At 44.1% G+C, this 25,491-nt stretch overlaps 1 protein-coding gene across 6 annotated transcripts in view; it reads left to right on the top strand.

Annotated features, from left to right (window-relative positions):
- The window catches only part of EBF2 (EBF transcription factor 2), a 130,446-nt gene extending 124,517 nt beyond the window's left edge, over positions 1-5,929 (top strand). For all 6 annotated transcript variants that reach the window (XM_058820350.1, XM_058820349.1, XM_058820352.1 and 3 more), the window contains one exon: positions 4,892-5,929. In XM_058820350.1, coding sequence (XP_058676333.1) covers positions 4,892-4,923 — 32 coding nt within the window. In that variant the 3' untranslated portion in view covers positions 4,924-5,929. The remainder of the gene's footprint in view (positions 1-4,891) is intronic.
- The last annotated feature ends 19,562 nt before the right edge of the window (positions 5,930-25,491 follow it).

Consider the following 25,491-nt stretch of genomic DNA (forward strand, 5'->3'; position numbering starts at 1 on the left):
GTGAATAATTGCTGAATTAGCAAAATCAGAGATAAATAGATACAGACTTTATTAACCACATCCCTTTCTTTGTGGGATTTCTACCTGTACATCAACACAAACATAATTATACTCATAAATTTAAGTATCCAATAAAGCAGGACTGGTCAGTGACACAGCAAGCAGAAACAAGGTTTGTTACACCAGGTCTTGGTAACTATTGAACTCTTTCAGCCATGGATGCAAATTCCAACTGAAATATTTAAATTGATGCAAGCTGGGGAGCACATGCTTTGGAAAAGATCCAGGTACACACAGCCTGATATCCAAATTAACGTTCCCACAGTGCTGACAGACAGATGTGGCCAAAAAGTCAACAGGAGGCTCCCAAAGAGGCTTCTTGCCTGGACTGAGGCAGTGGGAGATGGATAATGCCCTCTGCCATGCCCCCCCTGGGGCTGGAAACCAGGGATAGGTGTGCTGGGCATGGAATTTAGGATTTATTTACTTATTTATCAAACTTAGGTATCCAAAAATGCTGCTGGAGAGAGAATAGCAAAAGCACAGGGCAAGCAGTGAATATGTGCAGGCTCCTTTCCAAAGCCCATTAAGGCTGAATTTCCCCACCCATAACATGTGGAAAACATCTCCTCAATATATCATAATAATAGATATATTATAGAATTATATATCTACATTTAGAGGATGATAATCTTCTTCTCTTTCTCTATCTCCTTCTATCTTCTTTGTCTTCTTCTTTGTCTTCTTTGTCATCTTCTCCTCCTCCTCCTCCTCCTCCTCCTTCTCCTTCTCCTTCTCCTTCTCCTTCATCATCTTCTTCTTCTTCTTCATCTTCTTCTTCATCTTCATCTCCTTCACCAGCCCCTCAGAGCATGCCACTCTCCTTACAGGCAGCAATGAAAATCTAGATTAGAGCTTCCATAAATGTTAACCACATCAGTATTTAAGCCTGGATTAAAACCAATCTAAGCAGGAGCAGTTGTGCAATCTTCATCCTCAGATTTGCATTCCCGTTATTCCAGAAGTTTACAGGGAGTGTTTTTTCTCCATGACTGTATTTTAGGAGGATTTGCTCCCTGTGAGGGCAGGAAGGAGCTTGGGTGGAATTCCCAGAGCAGCTGTGGCTGCCCCAGCCCTGGGAATGTCCAAGGCCAGGCTGGAGCAGCCTGGGACAGTGGGAGGTGTCCCTGCATGTCAGGGGCTGGATGAGATCTGCTGTAATGTCCCTCCTAAACCAAACCATTCCATGATCCTGGAGTTCAGCACTAATTCCCTTCCCAGTTCTCACGTTTGAATTGCAGCGAGTCCTTTTCCACTCCAAGACAGTTTTCCAAAGGCCACTTGTACTCACCAGGCTTGTGATCATTATTAATTACACCCATTAAAGGTGCCTATCACCAGATCATCTGGGTGCTACCCATCTTTAATTATTTATTTATAAAAAAATTCTCCAACCTTGTGACAATTTTAATCAAGTGTTTCAGTTGATAATTGCAAGCTGTCAAGGTTAATACAATAAGGCTCATCTCTAATTCTTTTTCCATTTCCCTCCAAGAGAAAAAAAAAGACCCTCTGGGATAATGACTGGTGGTTGCTATATTCCCAACTCATCAGGGAGTGTCCTGCATTGAACCACCTTTATTGAAAAGTTACATCGATTCAATATATAGTAATACAGGCAAAAATAATTACAGCTTTGCTAGCAGTGTAAGACCTTAATCCAAACCTCCCAAACATTCAATAAAAAGCGATCCAGGCTGGGAATAGGCTTTTGACAGTGCAGCCCCAACGGGGAGTGGAGGTGGGGTGGAAATGGGCAGAGCAGGGTGTGTGAAAAGAGAGAGAAGCTGAGAGATGAGCTGGGGAAAACCAGGTGAGAATTCCAGCCAATATTCCTGCACCAACTCATTCTTTGTTGCAGGACGAGGTGAGGCTGAGAATGAAATGCCGGTGACACATATCAGGCTTTGCTTGTATTTTCTGTGTCAGAGAATTTGCTATATCAGATTGTAGAATCACAAAATCCCAGGATCATTTGGGAGGGACATCAAAACCCATCCAGTCCCACTCCCTGCCAGGGCAAGGACACCTTCCACTGTCCCAGGCTGCTCCAAGCCCCATCCAACCTGGCCTTGGACACTTCCAGGGATGGAGAAGCCACAGCTTCTCTGGAAACCTGTCCATTCCAATACATACATTATTTATTATTAATATCTCTAATCCTACAGTAAAAAATGGGCTTTCATTTAAAGCGAAGCAACTTCCCAAAATGATGCATCTACAAGTTTTCTCAAAATATCTTTGAAGAGACATGGCAGAAACTCAGGTTTTAGCTTTGCTTTGCTTTGCTGGAAATTTTCCTTGATTAAAAAAAGCAAAAATACTGTTAATAAAAATAGCATCACAAAAAAGCTTTTATGCCATTATGGACTGGTTCTCTTGGGAGCAGAGCTGAAGCTACACTGGCACCAGCTCCTGAATGGCTGAAATTAGGCTGTGCTCAGCTGCTCCAGGGGTGCAGCCCCTGTGCCCAGACATCCCACAGCCAGGAAAGGTTGTCCTGGATGGGGACAAGCCAGGCACTGTCTGTGCAGGTGCTCCTTTACTTGCTTCAGGCAAAGACCCAGGCAGGACACCCCAGACAAACCCTTTAAACTCCTGCAGGCAGCCTGGGTGATTCTGCCTGGAGCAGGGCACGAGGATCTGCTCCCCTGGGACACCTGTGGGATGGTGAAGCAAAGTGAAAATTTTCCAGAATAGAAATCCATTTTAATTTAGGTGAAATGTACATTTTTGAGTTGAGTCTGTGGTTAGAACCCATAGTTATTTAGCCTGACTGCAAGGCCTAAGCTCAGTGAAGTTACTTCAGCGAAGGACAGAGATAAAGGGGGGGAGACAGAAGATGATAGAGAGAGACAGGGACTGCTGTAAGGGCAAGGCAGCCTGACCCCGGAATTCTTTCTGATAAAAAGGAACTAGAGGTAAATGTCACACAAAAGCCATAAAAATGAATATGTATGAACCTATTGTGAAACTGTATGCATATGTATTTGAGGGAGAGTTAAGAGACCTGAAGTTCTCAGAGGCACACATGCCTTTTTGAGGAGAGCAATCTCCGCATGCGTCCAGCGCTGTAACAAACAGACCAAGCTTTACAACTTTCACAGAGTTGTGGGGTTTTCTTCTTTTCTCTGCAAAACAATGGAGCCAGCACAGAGGGCACAAGCTCACCTCCTCCTCCAGCCCAGCAGAGCCTGGAGCAGGGCACAAATCCAAGGCTAAATGAAGTTTTCCTTTCTAGGGACAGAGAGGCAGGCGTGGGGTCAATAGCCAGCTCTCCATGTCACTCTGGGACACCTCCAGCAGGATTAGTTTTGGGGTTTGGGGGTGAGGAGAAGGAATGGAGTAGCATCCTTGGTGTCATCATAAAATCTCTCTTCTAATGCACTCACACATATCCCAAAAACAGGCATGAAAGTGTTTACCTGTTTTATTTAGGATTGAAAATATGAAGCAAATTCCAAAGCAATTACAAAAGGTATCTGTTTGACTTCAGGCTGTTGAGTTTCACTTTCCCTTTCAGCTATCTGCTAAAATTGGCAAGAACTTTAGCCTCAATCAGTAAGAAAATATGAAAATATTTATTTTCCTATTGTATTAAATCACAGACCATATCCACAGTTGTTTAAAAACACAGCTCCAGTAACAGACTTGTGTTAGCTGAGGAACTTGCCCAAAGCACTTTTTTAAATCCTCTCAAGGAAAGGGTGAAATGAATTCTCAGTGGGCCGGGCCTTTAAACACAACAATAATTCCCCAAATTGCAGTGAACACAAATCTTTGCAGGACTAGGACCCTGCACTGCAGCGAGGCCCCTTTGAAAAAGTGACTGACTCATTTTTTATATAAATACATCCAAACTCAGCTTACCCCCCAAACCTCGGGAGCAGCACTGGTCCCGGGCAGCTCCAAAGCTGCTGCTGGTGACTACAGGAGCTGCAATTAAAGGCAGGAGGGTGACTAATAATTAATTTACTAATAATTGATAAGCCCAGTGCTCTGGGAGGGTGCCAGGTAGGGCTGCAGTGACTCAGACACTGGGGGAAGCACAGTGAGGAAGTGAGGCCGTTTCCACTGGAACCAGACTGGCAAACCCAGGGCTTGGAATTCCCTGGTTTGATCTTGTCAGAAGCACTGGGGAGCTCCCTTTGCTTCCACACCTCTCCCTGCTCCCAGCCCTTCCAAGCTGAGTGGGAAGGGAGCACAGACCCTGCTCAGTTTTGGGTTTTGAGGATGGTTTTGAGTGTTCAGCTTGAGAAGTCTGAATTTGGGGACGGTTCTGAGCAACGTCCACCTCCAAGGACTTCTCTCCAGAGAAAAGAACCCAAAAATGGGAAGGTTTTTCTGCAATTCACACACGTGAATTGAATGAATCCTCTCCCTTTTTCATCCATTTAATAACCCTGGTGGGCCTGGGCTTTTCACAGAATCAGAAAACCATGGAGTGGTTTGGGAAGGGCCTTAAATCCCACCCAGTGCCACCCCAGCTCCCACTGTCCCAGGGGGCTCCAGCCTGGCCTTGGGCACTGCCAGGGATCCAGGGGCAGCCACAGCTCCCTGGGAATTCCACCCCAGCCCATCCCCACCCTCACAGGAAGAAACTGATTCCTTTTTACCCTGGAGCAGCCCTTTGCCCATTGCCTGTGTCACAGTCAGTCCTCACAGATCTCACCGCAGCACCAAAAGATTTAAAGACACAAAAACTCTAATGTGACCTCAGATCAGGCCCTTCCTGTGATTCCTCACTACTCACAGGAGGGTGAAGGGCTCAAATAGATTTTGTTCCATAACATTTTGTCACAATTTCATCTTTTTCACTTTTCTTTTTCAGCCATGACTGGTCTTGTCATTCCCCCGATGTAAGGAAGGGGCAGCTTTGCAGCTCTCCCTCCCTCTTCCTTTTTTTCCTCCTTTTTTTTTCATTTTTCTTTTACAGCACAAAACTACTTATTGTGATGGACCACTAAAAAGAAAAAAATAGCACTAAAAGCTCTTTTTTGGGGAAAAGCCAGGCCCAGGAAAAAAAAAGGAACATTTTTTATGGATTGGACGAGATAGAAGTCTGCATCTTTTACCTGTTTCATATTTCTGACACAACCACATCAACTCCTCAAACATTGGGAACGAAGAATCAGCAAGAGCCAGGATGAACAAGAGTTGGCAGAATGGAATTAGAAATGCAAAGTCTTTCCTGGAAGAACGAAAACCTTCCTAAGATTTGTAAAATATTCAAAAGAAAAAAGGAAATTGGCAAAATGATTCAAGGTTGATATTTTGGATACAATTTGTTTTACTTTGTAGGGGTAAAAAAGTTGAAGTTTCTATTTTCTATGGAGCCTTTCAGATATCGATTTAGTTTATGCAGAAAAACAATTCAACAAAACAGGGTACCAGCATGAAAGAATTTCTAGGACAAACTGACATGAATGATGGAACTTTGGTGTATGTGTGTATTTGCTTATAGTTTAACCTCTTTAAAAAATGTAAGATGTTTTACAATTATTTAAATAAATAAACTTGTAACTTATTGTATGTAGAGGTAGAAATTAAACCCTGTTTTGGATTTTTTCCTCCAGTTGTACAATGAAGACAGATGATGCAAAAATGTAGTGATAACTTTGAGATATATTATTACTGCTGCAATTGCTCCTCACTTCCCCCCACCCCTTACTGAATTCATGTGCAAGGATGTATAGGATTCTTTCTGATTAACAAAACCCTCAGAAATGTTTCCCTACATTGTGGTAAACAGCTCATGTAGGAGTTTTTTCACCCTCCTCATCTTTCCCCTCTTTCCATTTTTTGCTTCAATTAAAATATTCAGGTACTAAGATTAACTGCTAAGTCTCAAAGACCCAGCTGATGAGTGAGTGGCACTTAGGGATTTGAATGAATCAGATTTTTCATGAGGTACTGAGTTTATTTTATAGATTCAATGTATGAATTAGGAGGGGAAGGGTTCTCTGGGGTTTTCCATGTAGTTAGAACACCTTAAGTTCAGTTATGCTTCATATTAAGGGTGCATTTATAAAGGGTGAACATGTATTTGAATGATTTATGCACTTTTATCCTGAGTCATTAAAAATGGTAAGTATTTGCCACTTATATATTGAAGTCATAGAGGTAATCAATCGCTCTGAGTTTTTCTGCATTTTAGCCTAAAAAAAGAGTTTAGTTCTCCTTTGCATCTCCTCTCCTGAAATTGGAAGGTGAGGGCAAGTCTGATAAAATAAATAATGAATTATCTAACTAAACCAGAGAACACTCAAAAGAATTTGGTTGTTGGAAAGCCATTTTTAGTGGGGGGAAAAATAAAATCAGCTACACTCCAGAGACCCCTCTAAAATCCACACAATTCATGGCTGCATGGACAGTTGTTCCTATGGAAACATCTTGATGTTAAACCCTAAATAAGGCCCCAGGATCTGAACTTGTCCATTTGCCAGTAGTTTAATGGATGGGTAAGGAAAATTGTGGTTTTGGTGATCTTTAGGGATGGTAGAAGTTGAGCTGGGCTTGGGATGGTGAAACTGGGACAACTCACACGGCTGAGCTCTTCTGGGGCTGTTGTGGAGCTAACTGGGATTAGGGAGAGCCAAAAATCCTCTCCAGGTCCACAGCTGGGTGATGATGGGAGGCTGAGGGGGATGATCTTAAAGGTCTCTTCCAACCTAGAAATTCTGTGATTCTGTGATTCTAAATTCCAGTTAAACCAGCAAGACTTTGGAATCACTGCTTTACTGACACAGGTATGTCAATCCCCAGTAGATATAGGTATGGTCCCTGAGCTTTTACCTGGACTCAGACACTTGGTGCTTGAAGTGATTAAGAGTGGTCAAATACAGGAATCATCCACCCAGGGAGGTGGTGGAGTCACCATTCCTCGATGTGTTTAAAAAAAGACTGGATGTGGCACTTGGTGCCATGATCTAGTTGAGGTATTAGAACATGGGCTGGACTCGATGACCTTAAAGCTCTCTTCCAACCTAGAAATTCTGTGATTCTGTGATTCTAAATTCTAAAAATTCCAGTTAAGCTGAAGGACAGGGTTTGGGAGAGCAGGGCAGGGAATCAGAAAATCCTGGAATGATGGGGTGGGAAGGGACCTTAGAGCCCATCCAGTGCCAGCCCTGCCATGGCAGGGACACCTCCACTGTCCCAGGTGCTCCCAGCCCCATCCAGCCTGGCCTTGGGCACTGCCAGGGATGGGACAACACTTCCAAGGATGGCACCGGGTGCCCAGGTTCACTTTCCTGGCACAGTGCACAGTTCAGTCCATGGGGTAAATCCGTTCCCTGCACGTGGAATTCTGCAGGAGATCTCAGAGGGACTGGAGACACCAACTGGGCTGCTCTGGCCATCCCTAAAGGAAGTCCCACTTGTTGGGAAGGAGTTTTGTGTTCCTGACTGTGCTGGGAGGTTTGGCAGGGTCTTCATTTGGTGCCTTCTCAATGTCATTGAGTCCCATTTTGAAAAGGTAGAGGAGGGTTGATCTCTTCTAAAACTCAAGGCCCAACTTATACCAGCAAAAATGACAATTTAAGGAGAGATTTGGCGGGAATAATGTGGGCTTAAGAAACATGGATATAATTAATATTTCACAGTCAGAGTATTGAAACTGAGCTCCAGAAACAATGGAATGAAATAAATCCCTGTTAGTTACAGCTGCAGGCTGGTTGTCCTTTGGGGTTCTCTGTGTGCCCCTCGTGCCACCAAGGAGGTCAACCAGCACCCCTGAAACCAAGCGAGTTCTGAAATATCAAAGGATCAGAGATGTTAAAAGTTCTGGAGTTGTCAGTGTATCTCTGATAACAACAGGGTGCAGGGTCTGACCTGGGTGTTCCAAACAGCAAAACAGCAACAACAAAACCCCCAAAATATTTCATATATTCATAGGTAGTGATATCCCAGCAGGGCAAAGCAGGAAGTCCAAATTCATGTTTGGAATTATGCATTTATCCAGGGATAAAAATGGATTAAGGACCGGAGGAGTTTGGATTAAAACTTCCATAATTTTCAGTGAAAACACATTGAGTCCTAATTCCAAAAATTATGTTACCAGGCTCATTCTATCAAATCCCTTCCTCCATTCCCACAAAACCCCAAACAGCTCTGAAGCATGAAGATTCTGAATATTCCCCCTGCCCTTCTCTGTACAGCCTACTTCTAAAATTGATCTTTAAATACACTCAATATTCTGTCTGGTAAATATTCCAGATCAATGGGAATTTCTAGACCACCTGCTGGAGAGCAGCAGTTTGCTACCTTAAATCCTCTTATTTTTTTCTTAACAAACGGGATTTTCATTACAAAATCTCAGTCAGGAAAGTTTCCAACTGAAAAAAAAGGAGATATTTCATGGGAAAAGCTGGGGTCTGTCCATCCTTCTGTTTTATTTTTGCTTAGCACAGGTAGATGAAAGAAAGATCTACGACATCACTGAAATGTTGGGAAGATTCAGGGGTGAAAATGACAGTTTGGGAATAAAAAATAAAAAAAGAGGAAAGTTTCTGGAACACTGAACATTCCTTTCACCCTTCAGTTATTTTTATTAGTTCTGTCCAGTTGCCCAGTTGCCATGAGTCCAAGTGAAAAAGAGAAACCTCCCTGAAAAGCTGCTCCAAGCATTTGCAGAAGAGGAATTGCCTGTGTTGATACAAATATGAAAAATCTGGTTTGCTTTGAGCAAAAAAAAAGAAAAGAAAAGAAAAGAAACCTAGGAATTATTTACAACATGGATTTTGCTCATGCAGGGAAATCATGGTACTAGAGATGAGTGTAGAATTAATTGAGGTTTACAGAGAAAAACACCTTTAAATAAACACAATCAGAAATCTTGGCCATGAAAAAGGACTTTGGCAGTGGCAAAACACTCGACCAAAAGGGAAAAGATGATTCCAGAACTGATGTGTGAGAATGTTTTCACTGTAAGAAGCAAACCTGTCCTCTTTGAGTGGCTGCTGTTGACAATTCCCTGAGAGTTTTCCTCTTTGCCACTGGGAAGATGAAAGTGTTGCAATAGGTAATGACAGATTTCATCATAACTTCTGAAGAGTTGGTTTGATCTCATAATTTATCTTGGTACAGCATCTTCCTCTCCCTCTTTCTTTGCACATTCCCAATATGCATGGTTTCTCCAAGCCATTCCTCCCTCCTGTAATTTAAGGCCTCATTTCTCCCTCCTGTATAGTTTTGGGGTTTATTTGGGGTTGGCTGGTTGTTTTTTTGGGTTGTGTTTTTTTGTTTTTTGTTTTTTGTTTTTTTGCTTTGTCAGTTATATACAGTATGAAGTTGCTATGCACAGAGCTTTTGTAAAGATAGCTTTTTGGGTTTTTTGTTTACTGTTTTTAATGGTCCTACTTATGGAAGAATATCTTGTTTGTAAAATGAGTATGTCTACTTCAGTTTTAAACTTTAAATTATCCTAACAAAAAAAAAATAAAATTTTTGTACTGTAAATAAGGGGGAAATTATCTTAATTTCAGTGTTCAATCTGCTTCTTTATCATCTTTATGGGTCACTCACAGTAACAATAACACTTAAAAGTGGTATAAAACGTTATGTGAGAGTTTTTAAATCAAGATTTGAAGATTTGCCTGTAAAACGTCCAACCACATTTGGGAGAGCCAGGTTGAGATTATGCTGGGCATGGAATAATAGGATAATTAATGGTCTTTTCTGACCATTCCTTTATTACAAATGGACAACACCTGTGTGAGAGTTCAGTCCTTTTTGGGGGGGAGGAAGGACTCAAAGGGTTGGGCAGGGGGAATTTGGCACCTTTTTGGACACCTCCCCTTTTTGTTATGAGCATACAGTTGGTCAAAGAACAAAATCAAAATTAAAAACTGGGCCTGACTAAGCCTGGCCCTTCCCTGGACTAAATCTGGGCTTGGTCCTGTTTTAGGCATTTTGTCTTTGGGCAAAACTCTGAGCAAACAACAAACTGATGCTGCAGAGGTGAATCACATTGGCTCCCAAAAATCATTTGGATATATTTACTCACTCTTGTGCAGAGTGCATGTCTCAGCCACAGGGATGGACAAAACAGTGCTGAAAACTGCTTGGAAATCAGTAATTGGTTATTTGAACCAGGAATATTCCATTTTCTTCAATGAAAATTACTGGAAAGGTTCAAACAAATGAAAATTTAATGATGAAGGTCACTTGTGCTGACATTTTCGACAGAATGTGAGTCAGTATTCAAATTATTGCCAGATGTCAGTGAAAGCATCTGAAAACATGAGGCAGTATCAGGCCAAAACTGAGGAGAAAACAGAGTTTTTTGGTACTCTGCACCACTCCTCCTTTCAGGATAAGGTGCAATCAGCAGCTGAAACCCAGGCTTTCCACTGTCCTGGTGAAATATCCTTCATCTCCTCTTGAACAGAGGCCCATTCTCCTCAAAGTCTTGTTCAGCTCCTTTCCCCCCCTAAGAAATCCCAGCAGTGTTTTAAGTGATGATTTTGGTGATAAAACTCCTGGTTCCTGTGAAAGAGCTTCTCAGAATGAACAGGGCCCCACTGTTGTATCCCAGGGAGGAAATGTGCTGGGCAGATGAAAGCTGCAGATCTGCTGTGCCACTCCTGCTTTTCTTGCATCTCTCAAGGAGCTGATGATGGACAGACACAAACACCAGCCTGGGATGTGTCACCCTGGGCAACAAAATGCTCAGGGAGGGAACAAGGAGATGTGTGACAGTCTCAGACCAAAAAAAATCAAGTTTTTAACTCAAATAAGCACATGAACAACTGCCTCCAAGACAATTTACCTCAGATTACCTAGGATTATCTTCACAGAAATATCTTGAAAAGCAAAAAATATTCTCTAGGATTAATGTCATGAACATACTTCATTATCAGTCTTACTCCATTGTGAAAAGAGATTTTTTGGTCAATGTTAAGGCCAATAAAGTCTTGGAATCTCCTCACATGTTAAATCCTGGCTCACCAGGTTTTACAGGAAGATCAGATGTTCAGCATTCCCTCCAACTCTGGGTAGAGCTGAATGACTTTGGTCACATCAGACACACAAAGTGGCCCTTTTCCAAAGGCAAGGTGACTGGGGCACTGAGAATTTGCAGAGTATCAGGAAGAGCAAAGGAACATTCTTCCTAAGAGCAGTGGGAATGGGAATTCTAGGAGTGCAGGCTGTCCTTCCCCAGGGAGGGGACACACCTGGGCACAGCCAAGCTGATCTGCCTTGCCTCACAAAGGCCTTCTACAACAGCACATCCTCTCCCACCCTGGTTTTTTGTTTGTTTGTTTCTTTCTAGGTATTTTCTAGATGGAAATAATTTTAATTTCACTTCAATAAATGGTGAAACAAAATCCACTCCTTTAGCCACTAGTGCAGGGCAGGCAGGGAATTGCCAGCCCAGTTCAAATATTCATCTCTGTGACAACACACAGCTGCTGAGGTGCAGGATCTGCAGCTCTAATGGCAGCACGTTATTCAGGCAGGAATGTCTCATTAACTTCGGGCTGGGCTGGCTTAACCAGCAGCTGGGGAGGGAGCTGGAGGTGCCCACAGAGCAAGGGAACAAACACCAGAGGAGATGAGGGAAGGGAAACCCAAGACTTGTCCCTCCTGAGAGGGAAGGCACCAAAACACGTCCCATGGAGGCAATAGAGGAGCTCTGGGGAGGTGGGGAAGTCTCAGGGGTCTCTGTGGTCCTGGCTGACCCTGAGGTGTGTCACAGTCTCTTTTCCCAGCCCAGCAACAGAAGAAGGAGTCAGGATTGCTCTGTTGTAGTTCTGAAGGTTGTTTATTTTCCGTTATCTATAACATTCTTCTCCTGATCTACTGAGGTCCGTTCAGCAGGCCAGTCTGTGGCACACTGCCCATCCTCAGGACAGTGTTGAGTTTTTATACTAAAAATTATGTGTACTTTACTTACAATGACTTCCCAATACCTATCACCTGTGTTAGACAGTGTGTTCCTACTCTAAACCAATCCATAAGTGCCACCATCACCCAGAAGATGGAGGCTAGGAAGAAGGAGAAAGAAGGACAAGGCATGCCCAAATTCCTCCATCTTGGGACCCCAAGCCCCCATTCTAAAAACCCTAAAATTCTACTTTTCACCCTGAGACAAACTAACTATCATTCTACTTAAACTTTTGTGGCTTATAATTCGTCATATAAGGCTGGTAATGTCAAAATCAAGGGGACAGGGGTCTGGGGCTCTGTGCCAGGGTCTCTGAGCCCCCTGGCAGGGGCTGGAGCCCTCCAGGACAGCCAGAGGGATGTCCTGGGATCTGACAGGGAAGGGAAATAGATCTGTTGTCCTGTGTCAGGTCTGGCAAGGTTAAAACATGAGAGAACAAGCCTGGCCCTTGGCACATCCTTTTCCACAGGGAGACCTGGATGCAGCCCCCCACCTTCTGGAGGCACAGGAATTATTGCACTTTCCCAAATCACCTTCTGGCCTATTCATAGGAAAGGGAAGATCTCTGGAAATACGGTGCACCTTTCAGAGAGGCATTTTACACTGCTGGTTATTCCTAATTTTAGTTTATTTAGTTTACACTGCTGGTTATTCCTAATTTAACATATGACTGAGTTATTTCTAGAGAAAAAATATTTCCAACAGCAAGTAGCCTTTTGAGAATGCTTTGGATCAATTTTAAGAGTGTAACTAACCTGGATGAGAAATTCAAGCACCCTTCTTTTCTCAAGGCTCCCTGGTTTAAGCAGTGGCAGCACTGCATCACAAGAGTGGGGTTTGTGCAGGTTTGGGATGGAGAAGGACTTCTCCCAACACCTCCCTGCCATTGCAGAGACTTGATTGGAATTTACCAGCAGGGTCCCTCTGACACTGCAATTGCTGCAGTCATTTCTTTGTCTTTAAAATGCCATATAATTGCTAATGTAATTAGTGATGTATACAGAGGGGGCCCATGCAATTACCAAGTCCTAAGATCAAGTAATTAATGTTCTGTCAACAAAACAGCAACTGTTTCATTAACAACTGTCTGGGTTTGAAAACAGATCAACTCAGAACGTACTCACTCAGCTGAGTTTGGCAAGAGCAGGGATTTCAGTCAAACCACAGCAGCCTGGATCAGCTGGGTGTGGAAAAGGGGATGGTGCCATCCCACCTCCAGCTCCCAGTTATTCCTCCCCAGCAGGATGAGGATTCACCAGTACTGCCCACAGGGACAGGGCTCACAGCTGGAGCTCCCAGTTTTATGGATGAGCTCAGGTTTAAAAGAAATTTGCAGAGGGTTTCTAGGACCTGCAAAGCTTTATTGGACTGCAGACTTAGGATTTTGGTTGAGGTGAGGCCTGTGATTTTGCTGATCTCTGAACTTTGTGTACCCAAGGTTTTCTTTGCTACTACAACCCTGAGCACCTCCCTCAAAGGGACAGGAGTGGAATACCTGCTCTCATCTGACTTTTCCCTCTCCTTCCTTTATGAATTTGAGTTTTACAAAGAGGTTTTTAACCAGGTTTTCACCGTGTCCTTTTCCTCACAGCTCTTCTTGGAGCGCTCACATCCCTCCAAGTGTTCCCCAGCCCCCCTTTGGTGTCTCCTTGTCTCAGTGCTTCCATCCAGAGCCCATTTTAAGGGTGAGACCCTGAAGGGTGAGGCCTGGAAGGAGCTGCGCTGGTGCCACCCAGCCCCAGCCCCTGCTCCGTCCCCACTGCTCCTGCTCTCTCAGGTTGCTGTTTAGGGAAGGATTCCAGGTCCAGCTTTCCCAGGACACACCACAGACTTGGAGTCCTGATGCAACACTTCAAATTGCCAGGATGGGAATGGTCCCTGTCCCCTCAACACCACATCTGCTGAGCCTTCAGTAAACTCAGTGCCTCACTCACTCCCTCAGAGGATGGAATTCCCAATCCTCCAGATGTTACTGTCATATTTTATGAAAAATCCCTTTGCCAGGATCTTTTCTCCTGAGAAGCTGAGAAGCTTCAGCTTCTCCATGTTTTGCTACTATGGAATGTGATTTGGAGAATTGTTTACCCAGCATGTGAATTGTTTTTAATTAATGGCCAATCACAGCCAGCTGTGTCAGACTCTCTGAGTCTGTCAGGACATTTTATTATTCATTCCTTTCTAGCCTTCTGATAAAATCTCTCTATTTCTTTTAGTATAGTTTTAGTATAGCTAATATAGCATAACATAATGTAATGTAATATAATATAATATAATATAGCATAATATAATGTAACATAATAATATAATATAGCATAATATAGCATAATATAGCATAATATAGCATAATATAATATAATATAATATAATATAATATAATATAATATAATATAATATAATATAATATGCCTTCTGAAACATGGAGTCAAGATTCTCATCTCCCTTGTCCTGGGACCCTCATATTAATATTATATATTAATGTATAATATTAATATTTAATATTAATATATTATATTATACACAATATATACACATAATATATTATATTATACACAACAATTAATGACCACCTCCAGCCACCATACCTGCCCTCCCTGCCTCACACAGCACAGGACACAGGAGCTGGGGCAGGGGGGAATTAAGCAGCAGGAGCAGGAGGGATCAGCAGGGATTTCCAGGGAGATTTGAAACACAAACAAGCACGAGGAACTCTAAAATACACAATTTCTCCTCCCGCTCTGCGCGTGTCGTTTTATTACAGGGTAATTAAAGAACACTTTAAAATTTTGATTAATGGGCTTTTTAGCTTCAGAGAAATCACATCTTTGATGTCAGTTGCTTAAACATTCCGTTTACTTTGCCATTGAGGAATGGAAATAAATAAAGAATGCTGAGGATGCTTTTATCCCCTCCTGCTTTCTACTAGGGAAGGTTTGTAACAGTCACATGGATAAAAATGGGATAACTGCAAGCAAAAAATGCCATTTCAGTCTGAGTGAATGAAACCCTGTCACCAGGACCAGCTCTGGTCACACTGTGCCACAGTGTGACTCCAGCAGCACTTGGTGTTGACACAGAATTTGGAGGTTCCCTCTTCTGGGAAGCTCCACACAGCAGCAATAATTCAGATTACTGGATTTTAAAGGGGGTGGGGAAGCAACTGTGGTGATCCAGATCCCAAACCAGCACCAGCAGCCTTCACAGCCCTTCCCTGGGGAAAAGACACTTCCCTGGATGGAGGGAACGAGCTGTTCCTGGTCTCTCTGGCAACACCAGCAAATCTCAGGTGCCCAAAGCCTTGTTTGCTGCTTAGTTTGAGGCACTGATTGGAGCAATACCTCTCCAGGGTGCTTGTTTTTATTTCACAGGACTATTTTTAACCATGGATGAGTTTGCACAGGGTGGAGAGCTAAGGAAGAGATCAGCTCTAATTGCCCTTATTTCTCCTTCCATTTAAGATGTGGGGCTCCAACACCACCCACAGACCCTTGATAGCCTGAACCCCACACTCTTGTGATAAAGGTTATGGAGGTGCTTAGTCCCATAACAGTATTGTCAGCCCCCTGCCAACATTTTTTCTTAAAGACTAATTTTCACCTTATTTTTCTCAATTTCTCTTTTATCAGCCTTTCCCTCTACATCCATAATTATAGAAAAAAATTTAAAAGCAGGTTTTGGAGTTTGAAAGGATAAATTAATCAGTTAGCCTATATTTAAACACCAGTTTCTTAAAATATATTTGAAGCTTTATTGAAGTTCCTTTATATATTTTTGAAGCTCTGTTATCAGTGGGGGATTTTTGCATAAATCCTGCCACACACACACAAACACACACACACACTTTTCCTTCCAAATATCCACCTCTATGCAGATTAAAATTATGGATGCTTTTCATTCAGCTGCTTTTGGAAGAAAAAGGGAGGAAAGGAAAGAGGGGAGGGGGGAGAGCAAACTTTAATACTCTACAGTAGCACAACCCCCCTGGGCATGAAGCAGTGCTCAGGTAGACACATCTGGTGAAATGCATCACATCAAATTAGTATCAAGGGTATTGAGATTCTGAGACGCCTGGCAGACAATTCCCCTTCTAATGCACTGCTTTGGAGCTTGTTGAGGAAACCTGAATCCCAAATCTCCAGTGAAATGAGTGATACTAAACATGCCTGCTCAAATACTGAAAGTGAAGATCAAAGAGGCAGTGTCCAAATTGGCTTTGCAAACAAAGCAAGCCCGGGGATCCCCAGGAGGACGTGGTGCTAATTTTATCAGATCTCCTTGACTCCTTCCTCCCAACACTTTGTCATTTAAGAAAAATAATAATAATAATAATGAGAATGCATTTCTGGCTGGCTGGCAGGAACCTGGTTGTGAGACAAACAAATTCAGCGCCTCTGAAGGGTGTGCTTTGCAAGGCACCTTAATGAAGTTAAAGTGAAAAATGAGAATATTTCCCTCTGAAATCTGCCCACGCCTGGGTCCCCAAACCACACATAGACAAACACATGGGGCCATGAATATTTCAGTACAACTCAGGCCTTCAGATCAATACAGGCAACTCTCAAGTTCTATTGATTTTTCAGAGGTTTGGCTCACAGGGGTGATAAAATATTTCTCAAGTTATGAAACCTGAGCTAGGGAGCTTTTGCTGATGCCTCAGCATTTACCAGACACATCCCTCTCCCCTCCTTGTGGATTTATGACTAAGCAATAAGTCTTGGAAAGGTGGGCACTGCCATCCCACAGGGCCCACTTAAGGTCAAAAAGAGAAATCAGGGCGGTCCTTCAGGTCACCAAACTTCTGTTTTCTGAGGTAATCACTTATTCTTTCCCCTGCAAGTCCTTATTCCAAGATTCATTAGGCAGCGAGTGAAATTCCCTTTCAGCGTCCCCTGTAAGCTGTCAGAGAGAAAGGGACACCAAAGCAGACACCAAATAAAGCAACTCCCTGCTGAGGCAAGGCACTTAATCCTCTCCATATGGAAAGGAAATACACTTAATTATGTATTTATGCATGCCATTGCAGGCTTATATCTTGTTTCACTTTCATCCACAATGATCCAAACCTATTTCAATATAATGAGTAAACATTTCTGGGCTTACAATAACAGAAGCCTACGGTCACTCACCATTTCCCAAGCATTTCCTTGCACTTCTGTGCAGTTTTTATTTGTCCTGGAGCAGCACCCAGGGAATGCTGTGGCTGTAAGGTGTTTATAATCACAAAACCCAAAGGAGCTGGCCCCAAAGAGCTTAAAACTGAGTGGAAAAAGCATTTTGAGTGAGAAAAGGGAGTCTGTGGATGCTGCTTGCAATGTTGCAGTTATTCCCTCCCAAAATGGCTATCTCTGCATAACCAAAAATTACCTTTTTAATCCAGTGGGTTCCCCAGGGTCCAGCACAGTCAGTCAGGGACTGAGGTCCTTTGCTGGCCCCACCAAGAGGCCTGGCGTGTGTGAATTATGGATCTTAAGTTGCTTTTTGGTAGTTTGGGAGGAGAAACCTCTGTTTGTTTGTTTAAAGCAGTTTTGATTATTATTAATATCAGAGTTTTTTACCCAGAAGCACCAAGGAGCTTCAAGAGCCAGGGACACCCTGTGCTCCCTGTGTCCCTCAGGTGGCAGGACAATGTCCCAAACAACCCTTGCCAGTTACAGAGAAGGTTTCAGGGGGAATAAACAGCAGAGAAAAGAGACCTGTCCAGATCCACAGGCCAAGAAATGGGGGGACCCTCAGAGACATCCCCAGAGCTGCAGCCTGCAATTAAAAAAGGCGACAGAAAGGACATTTTCCAAGTGACTCACAAAAAAAGAGAATTTGTGTGTGTGGGCAAAGACCCACTGGCACAGTACCACTGCCCTGATCTGTGCATGACCTCGAGAGAGCACCTGAACTGCACTGACACTCAGGAAAGCTCATTTAGAGACCCTTCCCCAGGTGCCAGAGCTTGGAGTGGGAGTCCAGCTTGCCCAATTCTCTCTTTTCCCCTGTGTGATGGTCTTTTATGACTTTCAGGAAGCCAAACACAAAAAACAAGCCCTTCTTTTCACTTCTTCAAACCAAATCTGGCTTTCACCCCCCTTCCTGGCAAAGAGCATCCATCGTCCTCCTCATTTAAACGTGTTCCAATGGGTTCTGCAGCCCAGCCCTGTGAAATGCTGCTGCATCCCAGGTTGGCACTACAAAAATGCAAGCTCACATCATCCCCTCCCCATGCAGCCCTCCCCTGGCAGCAATACCTGGCAAGAATCCTCAGTCAGTTAAAACCCACCTCAAACCCCCACATTGGCCATCTCTAATCAAATTACACTTCTCAAGCTGTTCACTCCCCATACCCCCTCAAATGCTTTCTAATATTTCTCCCACAACTGGTGTTAAGCTGTAATTGCTCACTGCATCTTTTTGCCCCTCTTGAATAATTGGTGTTAGATTTGCCACTTTATAGTCCTTGGGAATGTGACCTGTCATTATAAAGCTTCTCAAAAATCTCTGTAAACACTTCCCAATTTTCTCTCCTGTATTTCCTCCTGCAGCAATGGATGTGCCCTCCCTGAACCAGATACCTGATCTACCTTTGGAGCATAAAAAACCTTTCAGCAATAATTTCTGCAGTCATTTACACAGTAACACCTCTAACATGCCTGGGAAAAGAGAGTCAGGTCTTTAACGGATGTAAACTGGCAGAGCTCCACTGATTTTAATGGTTACCTTGGTTTGCACCACTTGGAGGGTTCACTGAGAATTTTTGCACATTTACAAGCTCAGACAAGCTTATTTCTCATTATGTAAAAGGCTCAGCTTGAATACTGCATAGAAAATCAAACTGAAGTGATAAGAGCAGCTGTTATTAAATAAGAGATTTCCAGACGACGTGGAGCCTGTGTTTCAGGACATGCCTAATGGGAGGTCTATTGAATCTATCAATCTCCTCAGTTATCTCCTTGAACTGGACCCTCAGTTCATAGGTTCAGTGCCTCATTTCCAGCATGCCAAAACCCCACACTTCCAGTGGCAGATCTGTGGGCTGGGATGTGCAGAATGTGGGATTTTGACAGCCATAGCCAGGAGGATTCTCATTTGGGTAAGTTATGCACAAGGTTCCCTTTGGAGAGGAGGGATTTGAATACAGAAAATGTCCTGGATGGCTGATATTTTCTAGTGCAATCACAAACTTCTGTAGCCTTTTCCTTCAGCAGGTTCTTGGACAGTTCCAGCAGTGGCTGCTACTCTGACTCCCATCTCCCAAACCCTGAATCCCAGCTGGCATTCACGGTGCTCTAACACACATACAACCTGCTACTATGGCTGGCAGGACCTTTGACACTTTCTCTCCAAGTCCCACACTACTTAAATATAAAAGATTTAAAGCACATTTCTTGACCAAGGATTGCCCAAACTCTTTATAAAGTGGCTGGAATTCCTCAGCAATCCTGGGCTTGTCCATTCCTCCTTCCCTGAACGTTCCAGCCCAGCCTGGTGTCCTGTTTGCCAGCTCTGGGGAGGGGAAGGCAGCTGGCTCTGCCATTGCTGCTCCAGGCTGACCCCTGGCCTCTTCCAGCAGCCCCTAATTCCCCTTGTTACACGATTCCTAATGGCACTTCTGTGGCGCTGGACAGGGCAGAGGTCAAGGTCTGGAATGTCACCAGAGCTGCTACTTAACAGGGACAGACAATTAGGGGATTGTCTGGGTGAGGGAGCCCGGGCTGGGTGTGATAAGCTGCCATCAGCCCTGGGAGGTGATAAGAACAAGCTGCTGAGCCACCGGGCTTCCCTTTGCAGCCTCCTCCTCCTCCTTGTCTGACATCTCTGGAGTTGCCCCGTGCCAGCTGTGGGCATCCAGCTGCACACAGAGCCTTTCCCCAGCCTGCAGCCAGAGCTCTGGGGCTGGGCCATTCCCAGACATTATTTATGCTTACTGAGATGTTATTTATGCAAACACAGAACTCCTAATCCTAAAATGACATCCATTCCCTGACAGACACACACACACCCCACAGCCACTTGCAGAAAGGAGCTGAAACTCTATTCCCAAAGCCCAAAAAGCACATGAAGCCACTGAGTCACTGCATTTTAAATAACAAATCTAACCCAAAATAACCAGGCAAACCATTATCCCCAAGCATCTCAGGCTATTTGTCACATCTAAATTATATGTTTAAGATGACCAAACCTCATTTATTCAAATATCACCCTGTGGTTTTTTTCCTGCAAAATACTGATAATGACATTACAGTTCTCCAACAACTCTAATTCCAATGATCTCCCAGTATTTTATTGTGGCCCTGGTTCACCAAAAAAATGTAATCACAGAATTAAAATCCCATTTACTTCAGCAGAATGTACTCAAGTGCTTTGCTGAACTGGGGGACTAAACTATTAAAATTTACATGCCCACAAGGCAGGAATTATCTATCCTGGTTCACAGAGGAGAGCAAATGAGGCTTGCAGAGAAACTCCCTCAGACCTGCACTTGGTGATTCAAGGTATGTCCAAATCAAACACAGGGATGCAGGAGGATCCAAAAACAACAGGCTGCAGGCAGACCCTGCTTTAAAGAGTTTGATGTGCTCATCGCTGGGCCACAGAGACCAGACTTGAGTGGAGAAGAAACCAGACCCTGTGGGAGGGGTGAGTCCATGGGCACTGAATATGAAAAGTCTGGAGAAATTGCATTAATTGCTCTTTTCCCTCAGAACGGGCACCCAGCTTTTGCTTTAGACCTGGCAAAGCAACACTGACTCAACATCTGAAAGCCAAATCTTGCCTCTGGGTTCACAGGATTTATGGAAATCTGAGCCTTTTCAAGCAGGAAAAGCCCTGTGGATGTGTGTCTTACCCAGAGCTGTTCTACAGGACCTTCTCAAGCAACACAATGTCCTGGGAATCCTTCCCTCCACTGTCTGAGTGGCTCTTGGGGAGAAATGCATCTCCAGGGGGTCCTGCTGGTGTCTGACATTGAGCCCACACACTTGTGGAGGGAGGGAGGGAGGGAGGGATGGACCTTTCAGCCCCTGTGCTATGAGGGTACAACACCTGAACTTCACAGTTCCTCCCTCACCATCCCTTCTCCCTGCCTTGCCCTAAGGAGCCCCCAGGAACCTGGGACAGAGCAGCAAACACAAAGTGAGCATTAGGCAAGGGCAAACTCTCTCTTACATGAGCCAAAGTTAAGAGAATATCCAGGACATGTTTTATTTACATTCCTCAAATAAGGCACTTGGGGCTATGGGGTTGGTTTTTTTTATTTCTTTTTGTTTCAAACCAACTTTGGTTGGATGAGTTTGTCTGAAAATTTCTTGTAAAGCCCTGAACAAGTTCTGCTGAGCAAAAGCAGGCCTGCATTTACTATTCTCAAGCTTCCAAGGCACCTTCCTGCACCATAAATGCACCGTCATGGAGCACCGAGGGGAAAAAAAGGAGGGAAATGAATCAGGGCTGGTCATATCCAAACTATTAAATGTAAAACTTCTGTTTGTGAGCCTCAGAGGCTTCTTAAAGTGTGGGGAACGTCATCAGTCTGACCATGCTGGGGGCTGGGGGTTGTTTAAAGCTTGGTGTAGCACAGTTTCTTTGAGGTTCAGACCCACTTAAGCCCTGCCTCATGTGAAGTGAGAGGTGCTATAAAAACTGGGAAAGAATGGCTCACTTGGAAAACATCTGTTCAAATGTTCTTTGTCGTCTAAACCAGTGACAGACTCAGATCCAGAGGAGTTCAACCACTACAAATGAAAGAGTTGCTGAGGAGAGAGAGAATGGAGAATGGAAGTTGTCATGCGCCAGCTACAGCTCTGTCTGGCTCAAATTCTGGAAGGATTTCTTCACAAAAAGGGTTGTTAAACATTGGAATGAGCTGCCCAGGGAGGTTTGGAGTCCCCACCCCTGGAAGTGCCCAAGGAAGGCCTGGAGGTGGCACTCAGGACTCTGGGCTGGGAACAAGGTGGGCCTCAGGCACAGACCAATGACCCTCAAGGCCTTTTCCAGCCTCATTTTTTTCCATGATCCTCTCAAATGACTCTGGGAGTCAAAACATCAAGTCAGAGTCTGCCTTTCCTTTCCTGAAATGCCTGATGCAATAGGAATCCATTCCATGATATTTCCATTGCATTATAAACAATAAAAGATGAGTGTTTGTGCAGCCTGGGCAGAATTGGGAACTACACTGGGTACAAACCTTCAGCTTCTCTTGCTGCTTCTGTGCTGAGTGTTAAATCAGCTGCCACTGGTACAATTCTCCTGCAGAAAGAGGCTCTTCCTCCTCCCTTCATATAATTTGACCTCAGGGCATCAGAGCTTTCTCCTCTGCAGCTCTTGCCCATCACTGCATCTCTTTTCCCCTTCAACTCATTCACACTCTCTTCTAAACTCAGCTGGAAGCATCTCTTTTCCCCCTTGCCCATGAGTCTTAATTTCTCTCTCCCTTGGCAGTTATTTAACTCATTAACTGAATTAATTTTAACCCTAAAGCACTTTGGGTGAATAGATTTTATGAAACATCTGAAGCGAAATGAAGTCTTGGGGGCCTTTTTTGGCACTGTAGGTGCACAAAGAAGCCTCAGTGTGCCTGAAAAGCAGACCCTTATTTCCCAATTTCTATGTGGAGTTGAATCTCAGAGCAACTCTCAGATTCCATTTAATGACAAAGTGGCTCTTTGATTGATAAAAGTCCCATGCCTCTGATGCAGACTAAATAGCCAAGCATCCTGAACAGTGGAAAAATTATTCTTGGATCTGCATGAAATTAGGTTTGCCATCATTTTCCCACACTTGCTCCTTAAAAAAATTCCTTTTCATTTTAAAATGCTGTTTTATTAGGAAATATTAAAAGCAGAGGAGACTCCAACACAGTGGTTTTGCCTTTTGCTCTGAAAGGTGGCTGTTTGGCAGGAAAAAACCCCAGAAAGTCAACAGAGAAATAACATGGAAGTTGCCCTACAGATTATTTATTTTGCTTAGGAGCACTGGTGGCTTTGAAAAGCAGTTTAGTTTCTCTTTCAGGTCAATAACACTTTTGTTCACCAAAATTGCACTGGAGACAAGAGTCTACCAACAGGAGGTATTGATTGGAGGCTGCCAGCACCCAAAAAGGAGCATTTTCAGCTGGCTGGGCAGAAGTGGTTTCTGAAGTTACAATTTTCCACAAAAATGCTTGGACAAGGAGGAAGGGAGCATGCAGGAGTGTGATGGGGAGGAAAGGGAGTGATGGCTGCTCAGCACAGTTTCCATGGACATTTGTCCTAGGGTGACGTTCTGATGCTTGTATCCCCATTCCTGTGTTCTGTTCATGCTGGATATCATGTTCTGTGCCTTCAAGCCTGGCTCTGAAGAGCGAATGTTTTGTTTTGGTTTTGCCATCAGCCACTCCCCCATGGCTGGTGGGACACAGAGACAGGGCAGTACGTGGTGCTGCTTTTGCTTTTTGCTTTGCTCTTGCTTCTGCTTTTTGCTTCTGCTCATTAGTTAGTTTAGCTAAGCAGTCTGAATTTTTCCCTGGACTTTTTTTCTTTCCCTTTCTTTTACCAACTTGAGCCTGCTCTAGACTGGGCCCCTTTGTGGCCTAGCAGGGCCTGCTCTGGGCTGCAGCCTTTGGGACTGAGAACAGAGTGACCACCGCCAAGAGAGACTTCCTGAACTTGTCATCTCTTTCAGAGCAGTGACAGAGTGGTGTCATCCGGTATTGTTCATTTTGTGTGCTGGGGGGTGCTGTGCCTGTTAAATAAACAGGTTCTTTCCACTTCTCTCTGAGAAATCCTTCCCAAACCAGTTAAGGAGAAGAGCTGCGTAAGTTTGCTTTGTAGAAAAGACCCCTTTAGACGTTTTCTCCCGAGTTTGCCCATAACCAAGACAAAATTGCTCATATTCCATGACAGGAAGGCAGCTCCTGACAGGGAGTGTTGTAAGGAAGGAGCCTTGGTAAGGCCTGGAGCACCCAGCAGGACTGAGCCCCAGGCTCGCTGCTGCCTCGGAGAGCTGGCAGGACAGGCAGGATGGGATCTCCAGAAACTGGGTTTGTTGGTGCAGGAACTGGGTCCAGGCACAAAGACAGGGTGCAAGCTGAGGGCGCGGGGTTTTATTGGGGATGATGAGGGTGGAGCTGAGGGTCAGGGTCCAATGGATTTGGGGAAATGGTGCGAAGGACGGGTTAAGGTCAGGTCAATGGGGAAACAGGGGCAGAGGAATGCAGCAAACTGAGGCCAATGGAGGGACAGAGAGAGGAGAACATTCCAGACACTAACCAAAGATGGGTAATAGGGATTGAACTGGGGTAACCGGGCCAATAGGGTAACATAACTTTACAGAAATCAGCATGTGCCTGCAAAGATCTATGGGAGAAGCAAGTTTCTCACCCTAACCTAAAAGCTTTGATTGGGACCAGTCTTCCACAGCTGGGTGATTGGGACTCTGATGGTGGACTCCTGGGTCTCCACACTGACTGACAACTTCATGGGATTCAGACCAAGTGAACTCAGATATATCCACAAATTTATCCATTTTCATATCATTACCTATATTTTAAATTGATGGTTGCTGTCTCCCCTCCTCTTTGGGACTGAGAAACTCATTATAGCCAGACCATCCTTTCCAGAAGCAGCCAATTTTCCCTGCAGTTTACACTGTTTGGGTCTATCACAAATCTCAGCTTTAAAGAGCATTTCTTCACCAATAAAACAATTAGAGAACTACAGAACTAAGAGTGGCCCATAAAATCACCTTCTGTTTCCCATCCCTGCCACTTACTCACTGAATCACCTCAAGCAAATCACCTCCCAAATCCTCTTTTATTGCCAACCCTTCCCTGCTCAGACCAGCAGCTACCTGGATGTGAAAGGTGAGCAGGTTTGATGTCATGGTGGCTCTGCAGCTGAACAATGTTCCCATAAAAATACAAATACACAAAGTTACTGGAATGTGCTCCATCCCTGGGGGTGCCCAAGGCCAGGATGGATGGGGCTTGGAACAACCTGGAATAGTGAAAGGTGTTCCTGCCTGTGGCAAGGGGTGGAATGAGATCTTTAAGGTCTCTTTCAATCCAAATAATTCCATGATTTATGATATAAACAATGGGAAAATAAAGTCCTGGTTGGCTGCTATCCTGTTATCCTGAAAGGAAAATCAGCACCTATTTGAAGACCAGTCTGGAACACAAAAGCTTCAGCCCATTTTTTATTATAACATATTTATTTCAGGGTGTTTGAAAGCTTCATCAGCTTCTACAGCAGGAGCAAACTTCCAGGAAAAGGGATAAAAGCATCAGGAGCACACCGCTGATGGGCTTGGGAAAAGGGGGGGGAAAGGAGGAGCAGGGGAGAAAAAAAGAACTTGTCTGCAACTGCTGCTATTTTCTCCCTCCCAGCCTCTCACACGCTTTAATCACAGGCACTGAAGACCCTGCTCTGCTCCTCTCGGCACAGGTGACCTTGCAGCTCTTTCCTCACCTGTAATTCCTGGATTTCAGCTCATTTTAGAGGCTGCTGTGAAACGACCCCTGGGCAGAGCTCAGAGCCAAAGAGGAGCCCCTGCACCACGGGCACGTCCCTCTGTCCCTGAGA

This window comes from Ammospiza caudacuta, chromosome 26 (assembly GCF_027887145.1).
Source record: "Ammospiza caudacuta isolate bAmmCau1 chromosome 26, bAmmCau1.pri, whole genome shotgun sequence".
Taxonomy (NCBI): domain Eukaryota; kingdom Metazoa; phylum Chordata; class Aves; order Passeriformes; family Passerellidae; genus Ammospiza; species Ammospiza caudacuta.